At 44.5% G+C, this 16098-nt stretch overlaps 1 protein-coding gene across 1 annotated transcript in view; it reads right to left on the reverse strand.

Annotated features, from left to right (window-relative positions):
• Positions 1–16098, reverse strand: part of ELF5 (E74 like ETS transcription factor 5) — a 200047-nt gene that overhangs the window by 70875 nt on the left and 113074 nt on the right. Inside the window, exon 3 of the mRNA XM_086959903.1 lies at positions 14898–15134. Within this exon, the coding sequence (XP_086816029.1) occupies positions 14898–15134 (237 nt within the window). The remainder of the gene's footprint in view (positions 1–14897; positions 15135–16098) is intronic.

The following is a 16098-nucleotide window of genomic DNA, read 5'->3' on the forward strand; positions in this document are numbered from 1 at the left end:
TTCATTATATTTAACTGTATTGATTTTCAAAGCATAGTAAATAGTAGATGATTGACCTTAAAGGACACCAAGTTAGCCAGTCATATGCACCTGTAGACATTCCTACAGAGAGCACCAAAAGAGACACAAGAGTAGTGTATCCGAGAGCACAAAGTACAAGTGAGATCACCCGCCATATGGGTTGTAGCGAGCAAGCGGAGTGAGTGAGTCTGACCACTAATAGGGAGGGCTTGGGGGGGGGGTTCTCCCTCCAAGAAAATTTGGATACAGAAAGGCCAAAACTGTAAATTTTTCAATACATTTTTCATTGCATATTTAATTGTATTCACTTTTAAAGTATAGTAAATGATGACCTTACGGTGCACCAGGATACCCAGTTATAAACCACAGACATTCCTACAGAGAACACCCAAAAAATTAAATGTCGAGCACAAAATATGAATATAAATATAACAGATTTATTCTTAATATAAAATAGTGCAAATAGATTTAAAACAGACGTAACCTCAAACAATTGTGAAAAGGTTTAGAGGAAAAAGTTTACAAGACAAACAACACCCTACGGGCCACTCTTGTCTTTTCAGCCAAAAGTGCTGTTCGTTTTTTGCTTTCTTTAAGACAGTCTCAATGCCATAACTACACAGCATAAGAACTACATTCTGATATTCCTTTTTGTGTTTTCAATAAATTGTCACTCACATTGTCACACATTAAGCACTGAAAAGTCACACATAAGCACCCAGGCTACTGAGGCCAGAAACTGTGGAAATGTCACACATAAGCACCAAGTTCAGTGAGAGCAGAAACTATGGAAACATCAGACCAGGCCAGGAAGAATGGAAACATCACACAGAAGCACATGAGCCAGTAAGCATGGAACTGTCACACATGAGCACCCAGGACACTGAGGCCATAAACAGTGGAAAAGTCACACATAGGCACCCAGGACACTGAGGCCAGAACCTAAAGAAATATCACAGGCCAGAAAGCATGGAAACATCACACAGTAGCACCTAAGCAGCCAGAAAGCATGGATATCTCATACGTAAGCACCCAGAATGTCAGAAAGCATGGTAATGTCACATATGGCACACATGCCAGAAAGCCTGGAAGTGTCACAAATGGCACACAGGCCAGAAAGCATGAACATTTCACACAAAGGCACCCAGGCTAGTGACTCTGGAACACTTTTCTGAGTGTGGGTGCTGCCATCAATGTAACATCACTGACGTAATGGGATTGTGAAAATTCAAGAATAACACAAAGAACAAGGGTAGCAAATGTGCCTCGCCTATTCCGTCAGGGGTGATCAGTGTGAGGTTCAGAGTGGAAAAGGTCAAAATTTCATCTCAGCACGTCTTTGCAACTCGTCCACTTCGCTACCACACTGGAGACCTCTCCAGTGACATTGAACGTCTGCTCCAAAGTTTCCTACTCCTTTTTATCAGCCAGGGTTGCCTAAAGTGCCCCCTGTCTCTTTTCACATCGATCCTGCAGTCCGCCTAGTTGCGCTCAGACATCGCAGGATTCCATTTTACCTCCATCCAGCGGTGAAAGCATAGCTACAGAAACTAGAAGATTCTGGTATCATTGAATGCTTGTCTAGCTGCATCCAGGGTATCTTCCATGGTATTAGCAAACAAACCAAAACAATTGTGATGTATCTGAATCTGCATCGCCAAGCGCCTTTCCAATAAGGCAATAGAGAGGGAACAACACATCACCCCCAAAATTGATGACCTCCATGCCGACATCAATGACTTAAAGTGGTTCACAAAGCACGAGCAGAACTCACATTACCATCTACTCAACCTCCAACAGGACTGCAGGTACATCACAATGTTCTCCACTCACATCGAAATTTAATACTCTGCAGAAGTATTACAGAATGTGACCCGGGAAGTCCTATGGGGCCCTAGGGAGTCATCAGCAGTAGCGATCCAGGCACTCACCCTTTACAGCCATCACCGTTGCCTGCATTTCGTTCACAAGAGGATTGACACAGATGCCTCACCCTCAGTTGAACAAAGTGCCAACATTTTTTGCCATGAAATTGATTTTGTCTGATACATCTTTTCTAATGAGGACATCATAGTAAATTATGCCAAGTGCATAGATATCAAGGAGGCCCCCACGCCTATCTATGACTGAATTAAAGGAGCTTCATCTGCCTCATGACATACTATGGGATGTTCATACCCAACTTGGCTATGATGGCCCTCTGAGATGCATCACTAAAACATCCACTCCATGATTATAGGGAAGACCAAAGACAATGCCTTCCAGGCCATCAAAAGGGCTCTGCTCCAAGACACAGTGATGGCCTACTTTTACTCTGCAAAGGAGTTCAGACTAGTGGTAAATGCCGGCCAATCGGCTATGTAGCCGTTCTGATGCAGAACACGGGTGACAAATACCGGGCCTCTGTCGCATTTGCCAGCAAAGCCCTAACAAGCACTGAAAACAAGCACTTGCCAACATCAAGAACGTAGCTCTTTCCATTAAGTGGGTCTGCCACCATTTTTACCTTTAGCTTTATGTTTAGGAAAAAACTTAAAACTTTCCTATTCAATTAAGCTGTTTTTTTCTCCTTTGCCTTCATTTCCGTAACCTGTACTATTTTCTCTTGGGCTCACGCTGGGCCACTCTACTGAGTAGCCGCGAGCGTTATAAATCATCGTTAACATAACATAACATGTTCATCCTTTCTGAGACATAATCACTATAATCCTCAGATACCACTTTTTGCCAGCACTGTGCCACATCCACCACCCCGCAATAAGAAATGGGCCCAGTAGGTCCAACAAATACCAGGATGTAATAATCCTGCGAAATACCTCAAGAGACACCCAGGGCAAACTGGCTGATGACCCCTCAGGCTCCCTGTCTGACACGGATGAATACACTCACTGAGTTACGGAAGTAGGGTGTCCTACGGCTGTCGCCCTCCAAGACACTGCTAGAGCTTCCACCTCAGAGCTGTACCTTCAGAAAACATGGGTTGCCACTGAATCAGGGAAATGAAAAGACTTCCTCTGAGACAGTAGAAAGTATGACAACATCACCTTTCTGATCTATGAAACATCCACCATGAACTCAGCACCACGGAGCAAGGACTCCTATGTGGGCATCATAATGTCCCTCGCTGGCTCTGGGCATCCATGCTAGCCCTAGCACACACACGCAACCAAGTGTCCACTAACACTAAGGCCCGCTTGAGGCGAAAGGTCTGGTTACCCACCCCAGACACTGAAGTCTTTGACTTGGTCATAAACTAGTCAACAGATCAGGCTCCTCCATTTGTAACTGGCAGTCCAAGCAACGACCTCTGGTGTGACATTAGTTTACATTTTGGCACTCTACTCAATGGGTATATAGTGCTAGTGGCACTCTTATGGTCTGACACCACGTGATGACCTTTGACTACCATCATTTTAATTGACTTTAGTGTTTTACTTTACCCTAGCATGAATGTACTAAGTCCAGTATATGCCTTGTTTTTCTACAAGGTTTCTTGCTTGTAATTTTGCAGTCTAACAGTGGGAGTTGTCACCGAATAGGACAGCCTTGCCAAGAACAGAACGTGTGGGATGTGCATTTAAAAGCATGAGAGAGAGGTGTGGAATGTACTTTTTGGTCTTGCAGTGCAGTGTTATGAGCAGTGGTGCTCAAATGTGCATTGTGTTGTACGTTGGTAGATGTAGTATGTGATGCTAAAGGCAGTGGTCCACAAATGTGCATTGTGCTGTACACTGGGAGATGAATTATGTGATGCTATAAGCAGTGGTACACATATGTGCATTGTGTTGTACATTTGGTCGTAGTATTAAGTTCTTACTTTTGCCTGTGTGACTGCCCCATGTCATCCTGAATTCTGACTATGCCTTGCTTGAGCTTTTCTATGCGCACAGACAGGCCCCCAGAGAGTTTGCATGTTGTGTAGGTAAATCACGTTTAAGGTTGTTTTGTGAGAGATTGTTTAATGTATCCTGGAAGGCTTTTGTAAGCTTGGTTAAGATAAAGGCAGGAACAGGTGAGAATGTAGAGCGAACGTGGGAACTCCTTTTGCCCTGGAATGCTTGCCTGGAATATGGCCAGTTCCAATAAGTTTCCTTAGTGCAGAGGGAAAGCCTCTCAAACCTTCTAGTGTGTTTTGAGACTATAAAGCTGAGGGTTGTTTACTTAGAAACCAGTGTTTTGGAATCCAAATGGGGCGGACACGTCTACTTCGGTACAGCGAAACCCTGGTTGCTGTGGCTCTTATCCCCGGCTGTAAATCCCCCGGTCTGGAATGGCCTAAGATGCAGAGGCAGTGTTTGTGCCATGTGAAGTGTTTGAGTTTTGATTATTGCCCTTGTGATGTGTGGCTAGTGGCTACAATCATTTTAGGTGTTTTCTTTGTGATGTGTGAGTGAGTCAAAGTGCACATCCAAAGTAATCATTGTATGTATTTAGTGTATATGTGTTTCTGATTTCTTGTTGGACGTCCAGTATTATCTGCTGCATGTTTATTTATTAGTATTATTCATGCATTTAACTGTTGCCTTTACCAAGTGGGTTATTATACCTTGCATATAAATATATATATCTCTATATACATTTGAATGTTATTCATTTGACATCTGAGAAGGCCTTTCTGTTAGAGAGCACTGCATAAATAAATCCCCAAGCCTTATTCTAAAAAAGGAGTCTTTGCATTTTGTAGTGAAACCCCTTTCCAGGTGTTGTTGTGTTTTATGTCTTCTACCTCGTCGTGCTTGGGCTATCATGTGGGAGTGGTAGTATTTTGAAGGTGTGGCAAGACAGGGTGTCATATACTGGTCATCTCAGATACATTTTACAAATTCCACATCAGTGAAATGTTGAAAGCTATCAAGTGCGAGCGTACAAGAAAGTGTCTCAACAAGTTCTCTTTGCAACTTATGGCGATCCGAAATCCTCAAGAGTGACAATGCTCCCTCTTTCAAAGCCAAGACTTCAAGTGCTATCTGCAGTCCCTCACTATTACCCACAGGAAAATTACACCTGCTGGCCCCAAGACAACGGTGAAGTACGAAGGTTGATGTACATGCTCTCCAAATCCAACGCATCAGCTTTGAACAACAAGGGGGTGTGGAGGATGCCATCTATAAACCCCACCACACAGCACAACCCAAAGAGCCATGCGGATGTCTTGGGTGGCAGAGTCATCCGAAACAACATCCTACACACAACAATATGGACTCCAGTGCCTTTAGATGTGGCTGCCACGCAACAAGGGACAAGACGTAACAATCTCAGGGCCAGCATAGCTCAGGGAGCAGAGCGTCAAACATGTATGTAGGGGACTGGGTTCTTGTACGTGATCGAGGCCCCAATGGGAAGTCCTCATGCCAACTTTAAACATGGTCCCTCCGAGTCATTGATCGGAAAGGCACTATAGTGCCATCCATAAACAACTATGACTGTGTCAAGTGTAACATGTCTGCTATTACCAAGTGGCATCAGGAGAATACAAATAAGTATAACACACAAACCCCATGCACGCTTTCACAGGATTTGGTAGAAAAAGTGCGGCATATTGACCAAAGTGAGGGCATACCATTGCTTATCCTTTTATCCTTCGTTACAAGCAGCAACCCCACTATACCTAGAGACAGCTCACCTACACAAACACTCCTACTATGCCGTTGTGCTGCTGGAAATTCACTTTTCATGAGGCTTTGGTGAGGCAGGTTCCTGCTCCATATTTACCTGGCAGCACTAAGTCACTTTTTTGGGCTTAATGCTGCCTTGTAAATATTGTTCCCTTTACAGTAGTTTTCTGCTTTAAAGGGACGTGTAATGGGTGTTGCTCGGGATGTGCCCAGCAATATTCATGGCTTTTTTGACACTGCCCCAGATTTACAAGAATTCGTAATTTTGAGGCAGCGCCAAAAAAGTATGCCTCCCAATATCTTTATTTCTCCTAGTTTTTCCTTTTTCTATGTGTGTAGCTCATAAAGAAGGAGGAGAAAGACTTGTGTGATTGTTTTTGTGCAGGAAGGTTTCCCTTTGGGCACAAAAATAATCATCCCTTCAGCGAAGGCACTCTTGCACCATGATGCAAAGGTGCCTGTGTTGGTGCACAGCAGCCCATTGAGCGCCAGCGCAGGAGAAAAGGACAGGATTGCCCCGTATCTGGTAGATACAGAGCATTCATGCCCTTCTCCTTTGTCATTGGGCAGTGTAGTAGGAAGGGTTGCAGGGCTGCCATATGGCAAAAACTCATAAATGAAGCTCTTGAGGTCACCCATAACGACAAGACCCACTATTGCGAGGCGCGGGAGGTTTCAGGGCTATGTATGTGACTGTTTTAAGAGTTTTTATCAAACAGGGGGAGAGTGATCAGTAGATCAACGGACACTAATTATCACTTGAGGAAGTGAAAGGTCCAGTCACAGCATGTGCCCGTATCTGGTACAAGTAGTTCAACAAAAAGGGGGGTGCTGCACTGTTCCTCAAAGGAGGGAAAGATTAGGAAAAGCTGACGTGACCGAAGGTGTGGGTAGTACACCTTTGGGCAACCATTTTGTTGGATGTATTTGCCTCACACACCCAAAAGGGTGTCATGCTTCATCATTGGCGGTTGCTCCTCGTTGGGGGGACGGTGCAATCCCCAACGGGCTCACCTCGAGGAGGGGCTCTTTAGCGGAGATCTTTTTTATCCAACTGCCCTATGGTGAAGTGCGGGTGTGTGGGCAGAGTAGCAGGTAGGCTCGGTGTAGTGATTAAAATGCAGCAGGGGGTGCCGGAAACAACTTTATTCTGGGGGTCCCCCTACTACAATTAAAACCAGTGAAAAAAGGGGGCTCGCTAGGTGTCACCACGTTAGGTAGAGTGATCCTAGAGAAGCCTTAGAAAACAATTGGTCAACATGTTTCTCGCACTTAGGTTAGTCACCTGCGATTCATCAGGACCTTGTAGAGGTGAAAAGAAAAAGAAAAAGTACTCATCAACATGCCAGTGTCATGTATGTGGTGTAGGTGTATTTTACCTTAGTGGAAAGTCCTATGCCTAGATAATGAGAAAAAACAGATAATTATTAATAATATATTTCTCATCAAAAGAGCAGGCTGGGTCAGCGTCAGAATATAAAAACAGTGAGGCATGCTAAGGGTGGTGTTGGGGGATGTACCCAACCTATACATGCCAGGTGATTACAGCGTGCAGTGTAAAGCACACACACTCACACTGTGTTTGTGATGGTAAAACACTATGGTAAAAACCAGTGATTAAAAGCAGCAGTATTATCTAAAAACACCATCTATGTTGTTCAGTGGCAAGTCGTTCCATAATTATATAAGTGACACCACCTATTTATCTATGCGGTCTCGTAAACAAAGTATATACAGGCTAATGGCTCACCTAATGGTCAAGGTCTAAGAGCCACATGAGTGCTCGGCGGGCCAGTTCAACGGGGTTAAGCCTTCAGGTGTGGCTGCAATGCGAAATGAATGTTAAACCTCGGGGCGAAAATTAAAAGGTAAAGTACTAGCTATCAAAGACTGAGGGGATCCAAGTCTTGTAGAGTAGTCCCATCTTACCTTAGTCAGCCCGTGACCGCGTGGATGCACCTACCCATCTCCGCCGAGTTCGGATAGATGGGTAGGTCTGGCGGTGTTTGTTATTTAAGGGGAACCGGCAGAGTGGAGCCTCGCCGATTGCGCCCTTCCGTGTGGGTCACATGACAAAAGTGGTTTCTGTAGCGGCCATGATGGAATGGTGAAACGTGTATTAGGGAAGCTACAGCATGTGTGGCTCAATGACTAGATTGTCTGAGAATGAGCGGGCAAAAAATTTCAACCAATACCCATGTCGTTGCATTCGTAATTTATATGGGGCCGCTCGGAGTGTCTAATCGTACACTTAATTTGCAATGTAGTTCCGACCTCTTAAAAAGTCACGTGGTATATTCTGTGGACGGGTCGGCCATGATGGAACGGGGAGAAGGTGATGAGACCCTGAATGTAACACAACCAGTGGGGGTTTTGGTCGCGTAGTCACCGCGAGATTAAGAACTGCAACCCTTCCAAGGCATGTGCCAATATTTAATATTTTTATTATTATTTGGATTTTCAGCCCGCATAATATGCCCGGTGATGCACTATATTAACAAGCTTTGGCTCCACAATACCCCCCTTTCTATGCTCCACAAAACTCTACAAACCCCCCTTTTTTAGGCAGAGGTTGGGGCAGAGGGCGAGGGCGAAAAAGAGGGAACGCGCCAGAAAAGAGGGTGCAATGGGAGGATACACGCCCCCAAGGGATGGACACCAGGAACACGACCCGATCAGGACCAAAATGAGTCTAGTGGTCAACTTTTCAGATCGTATCCTCACTGAGGGAGAGGAACAAGCCCTCCAAAAAGGGTTAGGCTTCGTCCCCACCCCGAGGACCGACCTATTCCAACAGACCAGGGAAATCAAATCGTTTTTCCGGAAAATAAGACTTAAGGCCTTCTTTGAAGGCAAAGCTTGTGACCCTATTGAAGACTCTGGTTTACATAACCCTTCCACTTTTACACCACATAATGGTATGGTTCCAAACGAAGTCTTGACTTTTGAACAAGCAGTACTCAAAGAAATTAACCAGCTGGACAGACAGACTCGTCACTCGAACATCTCTAATAACAAAATGTTGGTTTTAAAATCACTGGCAGAAGACCCCCTCAATACCATTAAACAGGCAGATAAGGGTGGAGCCACAGTCCTGTTGAATACTGCTGATTATGATCTGGAATGTACCAGACAGTTAAATGATCGCAGGTACTACACACCTATCCCCGGTGATCCAACCAGGCGCCTACAGACCATTATCACAGGGTTGATGATGGGTGCTGAGAGTGAAGAATGGATCTCCAAAAAAGAGGCAGAGTTCTTGATGAAAAGGGACCCCCGGGTACCATATTTCTATATACTACCCAAGATCCATAAGGGAAAGAGACCAGTACCAGGGAGACCAATCGTGTCAGGGATCAATTCAATTCTAGAGCCACTCTCACAATTTTGTGACCATTTTTTACAACCACTGGTTAAATGCATTCCCTCTTACATCCAGGACACAACAGATGTCCTACGCATTCTGAACTCCATTCAGGACACAACACAAATTGACCTTTTGATTACTCTAGATGTGGAGGCCCTCTATACGAATATTCCACAGAGGGCCACCCTAGAAGTAATAGAGGAAAGATTGGGGCAACAAACCTGGAATTCTAACACTCCACAAACCTTCATCATGGAGTGCGCCACTCTTGCACTCACCGAGAATTACTTCGAGTACAAGGGACAATACTATCACCAGACCCAAGGGACCTCAATGGGCAGTACCTTCGCTCCTTCGGTGGCCTGTTTGTATATGGCAGAGTTTGAAGACAAGCATATACATCACCAGTCTAACCCTTTTCGAGATAATATTCAAATATGGAACAACATAGATGGTGTTTTTAGATAATACTGCTGCTTTTAATCACTGGTTTTTACCATAGTGATTTACCATCACAAACACAGTGTGAGTGTGTGTGCTTTACACTGCACGCTGTAATCACCTGGCATGTATAGGTTGGGTACATCCCCCAACACCACCCTTAGCATGCCTCACTGTTTTTATATTCTGACGCTGACCCAGCCTGCTCTTTTGATGAGAAATATATTATTAATAATTATCTGTTTTTTCTCATTATCTAGGCATAGGACTTTCCACTAAGGTAAAATACACCTACACCACATACATGACACTGGCATGTTGATGAGTACTTTTTCTTTTTCTTTTCACCTCTACAAGGTCCTGATGAATCGCAGGTGACTAACCTAAGTGCGAGAAACATGTTGACCAATTGTTTTCTAAGGCTTCTCTAGGATCACTCTACCTAACGTGGTGACACCTAGCGAGCCCCCTTTTTTCACTGGTTTTAATTGTAGTAGGGGGACCCCCAGAATAAAGTTGTTTACGGCACCCCCTGCTGAATTTTAATCACTACACCGAGCCTACCTGCTACTCTGCCCACACACCCGCACTTCACCATAGGGCAGTTGGATAAAAAAGATCTCCGCTAAAGAGCCCCTCCTCGAGGTGAGCCCGTTGGGGATTGCACCGCCCCCCCAACGAGGAGCAACCGCCAATGATGAAGCATGACACCCTTTTGGGTGTGTGAGGCAAATACATCCAACAAAATGGATGCCCAAAGGTGTACTACCCACACCTTCGGTCACGTCAGCTTTTCCTAATCTTTCCCTCCTTTGAGGAACAGTGCAGCACCCCCCTTTTTGTTGAACTGTTTTAAGAGTACCTCCAAAATCTCTACCCTCCAGAACTCTGGCTATCAATGAACATTTTGTACAATAGTTTAGTTTGTTATTAAGGTTTTGGTGGAATGTAATTTGGCTTAAGTTCATGCCCGGCGGTGTAACACAAACGCCCTGACCCCATATTAGCGGTCAGGAGTGGATAATATAAGTGAAGAAACCACACCGTGCACACACACGCGGAGAGGTAGAAAGCACTCCCTGTCTCCGGCTGTTATTTAGCATTCGCACTCATTTCATTTGGGGCCGCTGTTTCTCCAAACTACAAGGAAAACTGTGTTAGTTCATCTGAATCCTGTGCAAACTTTAGTAAATCATTGCTTTAGTGGGATACTCTGTAGAAGATAGTCTCTGCTACACCTGTGTCACAAACAGTCACCTGCTCTGAATCCAGGGACTCATTTTCAAGCCACACAACCTTGTAAATATGGGCCTCTTTCACACATTACTCTGTGTGAAAGGACATTCCGTGGGTGTAGCTGAGTTGTTCCCATGCAACAGCCAAGGAACCTGACATATTCTCAAATTTACAAAGTGTCATAAACTTGGGAACACGTCATAATCCTATGCCTCCCCAGGGGAGGCATAGGAGTGGCGCAATGAGGAGAAATACTTTCATATCTCCACGTTTTTTGCTCTGTCTATGTGTGCTGCAGAATGTGCAAAAGACCACTAAAGATTGCTTTTGTGCAAGAAGGTGCCCCTTCCTGGCAAACAGTAATCTTCCCAGCAACACATTCACCATTGGGCAAGGGTTACTACGATGGAGCACAGCTGTTATTTGTGCACCGGCGCAGGGGAGGAAAGGAATCTTATTGATACTGCGCATTCCTGCCCTTGTATTTTGACACACAACAGCCCAGCAGGAAGGCATGCTGCACTGCAGTGTGTCAAGATATAGTGAATGAGCCCCCCAATGTGTTGGTTTGAGCATGCATTGCTTATACATTCACAAATATTATTTGCACCAACAGTGCTCTGACAGATAGGAAATAGGCCATAGACCACATTCAGACTGCCTGCAAAACCTGTTCCTATTTTAACCAGTCTATTTGGAAAGCTGTAAAATTCAACTGGACCCATTTCTTTCAGTGATCTTGTGGAATAACCTCACCGCACAGCCACTGAAGCTAGTGGTGTTCGCCCACTGCACTCACTTGGAGCTGGTGTCACAATTCCTTCCAGTGCAGCTTTTCTTTCCCACTAATACTAGTGACCTCGATGTTTACCTGTTAACTGAGCCATAATGCAAATTGATAAACTGAACCAAAACTATTGCACTTTTTCACACAGCGAAATACAGCTCAGAACTACTTAATGGATTCCGCCCATTGATTACCATTGTCTTTGTGGCTTGCCACTCACATTTCTTTGCTTTATGTCTGCTGTCTCTATTTGTTTTAGGCTGTCCCGCTTGAGTTTGTCCCTTCCCTTGCCCAAACCTTGTTTACTGTATCCTATGAGATTTCACTTTCTATAAATAGGCCTAAAAATCTGGTTCTTATCTTGTCACATTGGCTCTGAAATTAAACACAAAGGTCAAATGCCAAGCTCCGACTTCTGAGGAAGCTTTGTTTTTCTTTTTCTTTATGTGACTTCAAAGTGAGAGCGTTTATAGGAAAGCAAGATGAACGCATATTGCTCTCCCCATGGAGCTTGCTCATCCCCAAAACTCGCTAGGGCCCCTCCTGTGCTCCAGTTTATGAGGCTGTAACATAACCCTTAAAACAGGCCTGCACCTCAACATTTGCATTTGTTTAGTGCCTGCACCTCCTACTATTAAAGCACTGTTGGCTTTTGCTTATTGTTACCCTCTAGTGAATGTCTATTGATCTTTATGTTTACAGTCAGTAAGCCCAAGTACCAAACCCCTTTGATAATAAAGTTTCAAGAAAAGATGTGTAACCTACACAACTACACTTTAGGAGCAATAGCTTCAGTACGCGTAACACATGCAGTAGCACCGTGCCATAAAAAACTAGGCAATACCAAAGTGGATGATGAACTGGAGCGCTTGAGCAAATCAGACACTCATCCCTAGTCAACTGATCTGGGTTTAATCCATCATCATTCTTTAGCTCACTCCACCACTCTAGTTCAGACATGGTCATATGCAAATCAGTCTGACCCTGTGCCTCATGGGATAAATCCAGCCCCAACTGCCAAGCCATGTCTTGCCTGGACTGGAAACAAACATCCTGGGACCGGTATCGGGTTCATAACCATCATCAGCCATGCTATCTTGAATCCAGTGGCAAAGTGAGCAAGCGACCCACTTCTAGGCATACCCTGCCAACTGTGTCCCCATGTGGCACAGGGTGAAGACTGATTTTCATATAGCTGGGTTCAAACTGGAATGGCATGGTGAGCAAAAAAACGATGGATTTAGGCCCTGATCTCCGTACCGTGGTGTATGTATGACATTGTTCTGCATTCTGTCCATAAACTGTTGTTTTTGCATTTGCCACCTCAAGTGGGACGGGTATGCTCAGACGTGAGTCCCGTGCTCTCCATGCCACTGAAATCAAGCTATCCTGGATGAAGAGGGGTGAAACCCCGAAACCCGTCCTAGGATGCTTGTTTCAAGTCCAGGGAGGGCTTAGCTTGGCAGTTCCGGCTGGACTGTTGCCACGTGGCACAGGGTCAAGACTGATTTGCATATGGCTGGGTTCAAACTGGAATGGCATGGTGAGCAAAAAAACGATGGATTTAGGCCCAGATCTCTGTACTGGGGTGAATGTATAACATTTTTCTGCATTCTCTCCATCAACTGTTGTTTTTGCATTTGTCACCCCGGGACGGGTAAGCTCAGAAGTGAGTCCTGTGCTCTCCATGCAACTGGAATCAAGCTATCCTGGCTGCAAAGGGGTGAAACCCCGAAACCAGTCCTAGGATGCTTGTTTCCAGTCCAGGGAGGACCTGGCTTGGCAGTTCGGGCTGGCCTGTTCACATGTGGCATAGAGTCAAGACTTATTTGCATATGGCTGGGTTCAAACTAGAATGACATGGTGAGCAAAAAAACTATGGATTTAGGCCCAGATCTCTGTACTGGGGTGAATGTATGACGTAGTTCTACATACTATCCATCAACTGTTGTTTTTGTATGAAAAACTAGGCAACATAGATTACTGCTTTCATGAAAACCACAAATAAGACCCCAAAACCCCTCTACATTATTACACTGCTGCCTTAAACATCGTGCCTATATCAAAACAACGTTTTTATACTATTTGGTCGACGCATATGTTGTTAACAATGAAATAGGTGAACATGTTCCACTGAAACAACAACATCCTACCACCAGGCCAGGCTTAAACACTGCTGGCATCTGGCACTACACTTTACGCGACTTCACTCCATGCCTCTCTCTACCCTACTCTACACCACTCAACACTATACCAGTGCACTCTACCCCTCTACTATATACCACTGCACTCTGCACTTTTAGCTGAGACACTACTCTTCACCACTCAACTCTATGCCACTGCACTTTAAACCATGTTACTATAAACCTCACCACTGTACGGCAATGCACTCTACACCACTTTACTTAAAACCAATGCTCTAGACAACACTCTACCCTGAACCACTCCACTCTACACAACTCCAGTCTACTCTGAAACAAACTTCTCTGTGCCACTGCACTCTACGCCACTGCATTCTACTCTGAAACACTCTACTGTATGTCATGGCAATCGATGTCAATGCACTCTATACCACTTTACTCAAAACCAATGTACCCTACGCCAATCTACTCTGCACCACTGGTCTTTATGCCACCTCACACTAGGCCACTCTACGACACTCCACTCTACGATACTCCACTCTATAATGCTCTACTCCTTTAAACTCTACTACACTCTATAACTCTGTACTCCACTCTACAACACTACTCCACGCCACTCTGCTACACTACTCCACTCTAAAGTGCTCAACGTAACTCCCTCTATACCACTCCATGCCACTTTACTTCATGCTGTTTTACAAAACACTATTTCACTCTAAGCCACTCCACACTATGCCACTCCACTCCACTCTACTCGATGCCATTCCACTCTACAACACTCTACTCTACTCTGTGCCATTCCACTCTCCTACACTACTCCACTGTATGCCACACCACTCTATGGCAATCTACTCTGCTCTATGCCACTCTAGTCGACTCTATGTAATGCCCTCTTTGCCGCTCCACTTTGCTCTACACCACACTACAATACTATATGGCAGCCTACCACACTCTACTCCACTCTGACACTTTGCGCCGCTCAACTCTTCCCCACGCTACGCCCTTCCACTGTATGACATTCTGGTACCTCCACAACAGTCCACGCCACTACATTACACTCCACTACACTTCACTTCACACCACTCAACTCTACTCTTTGCCACTCCACAACACTCCATAACATTCCACTTTACGGCATTCCATTCCAGTCTCCTTTACCCCACTAACTTTTACCAATGCTAAACAGCAGCTATGCTGGTGTGCCACCTGGCTAAAACATATTGGCAAAGCCAACAGCTCTTGCATAGCCAAGACCTATCGGCTTTGCCAATGCTTGTCATACTAACCATTAGTCCGTAGGTTTTGCAGGATGAAATAGAGGCATTCTCCACATATCCCGGCCCAGTCGATGAATTCCTCCTTGCTCATGCCGCAGAGCTGTGCTCCGGTGATATCAAACTGGGAGGTGGGAATGCTGTTGGAGTCCAGCTTGTACTGGTCACAGCAGAACTGCAGCCAGTCGCAAACGTGGTGTCTTGTCCAGTGCTCAGGGGGAACTGCTGTCCACGCAGCGCTAGAACCACCTGAAAGACATGGCATTTATGATTTACATATTTCTAAGTATACCTGCATCTTAAATAACAGATAACACATGGCACAATACCAGTATGTGCCACAGTCCAGTGTACAGAGACACGTAGGTCTCTGTGAGGGAACCTTTTTTCACCTTTGGCACTTTAGCTTGAGTGACAACGCAAACATCAGGGAAAGTACATGCAGTGGTAAAGACAGACCAATAATACAAAAATGCAAAATAAAAATCAATGTCCACAACAAATTTTTGTGACTGATAAACATTTAATAAGAGAGAAAAACAAAATAAGGTTCAAAACTAAACAAAAAAATAATACCAGTAGACATGCAATTTTAAAAATATTTTGCAGCCGGAATTGATATAAATAATTAATACCAGTACAACTAAATAATGATTAAAGTGTGTTGCATAAAAGTCAAAAGTACATTGAGAGAGACAAATAAAATTAAGGGTATAAAATCAACGCTGAACACACTTTTTAAACCTAAACCATAACTAAGCGCCCTAACTAAAACTGTTGACTGTTCCAAAAATATTTGTGATCTCCCGCATCCCACAGAAGGTGACCAGTTGCATTCTTTCTTAGGCTTCTGAGACGTTTAGTAAAGTGTGCTGATAGGATTTTTTACTCTGTCCAAGCATTTGAAAGGGCTGTTCAGCAGAAGGGCATTTCTTGGTGGTATGCCAGAACACAGGGATGCTTTGAGCAGGCAGCTGCCAAGAATGCTCCTGCCTTACAGCCATTTGGCAAGATGTTTCTTGGGTTATTAATGTTTACATCATGGCTAGGGGTTTCTAACCCAATAAGTAAACACTTGAAAGTACTACATTACATGTTGAATGTACAATATCGAATGAACTTAGATGATGAGAAGATGGCTGATTGAGAGGTACATTCCCAACCAGCATCTTCAACCAACCACCTGAACTGCATTTTTTCCAGGAGCCTCGAA

Source organism: Lissotriton vulgaris, chromosome 2_2 (assembly GCF_964263255.1).
Source record: "Lissotriton vulgaris chromosome 2_2, aLisVul1.2, whole genome shotgun sequence".
NCBI lineage: Eukaryota > Metazoa > Chordata > Amphibia > Caudata > Salamandridae > Lissotriton > Lissotriton vulgaris.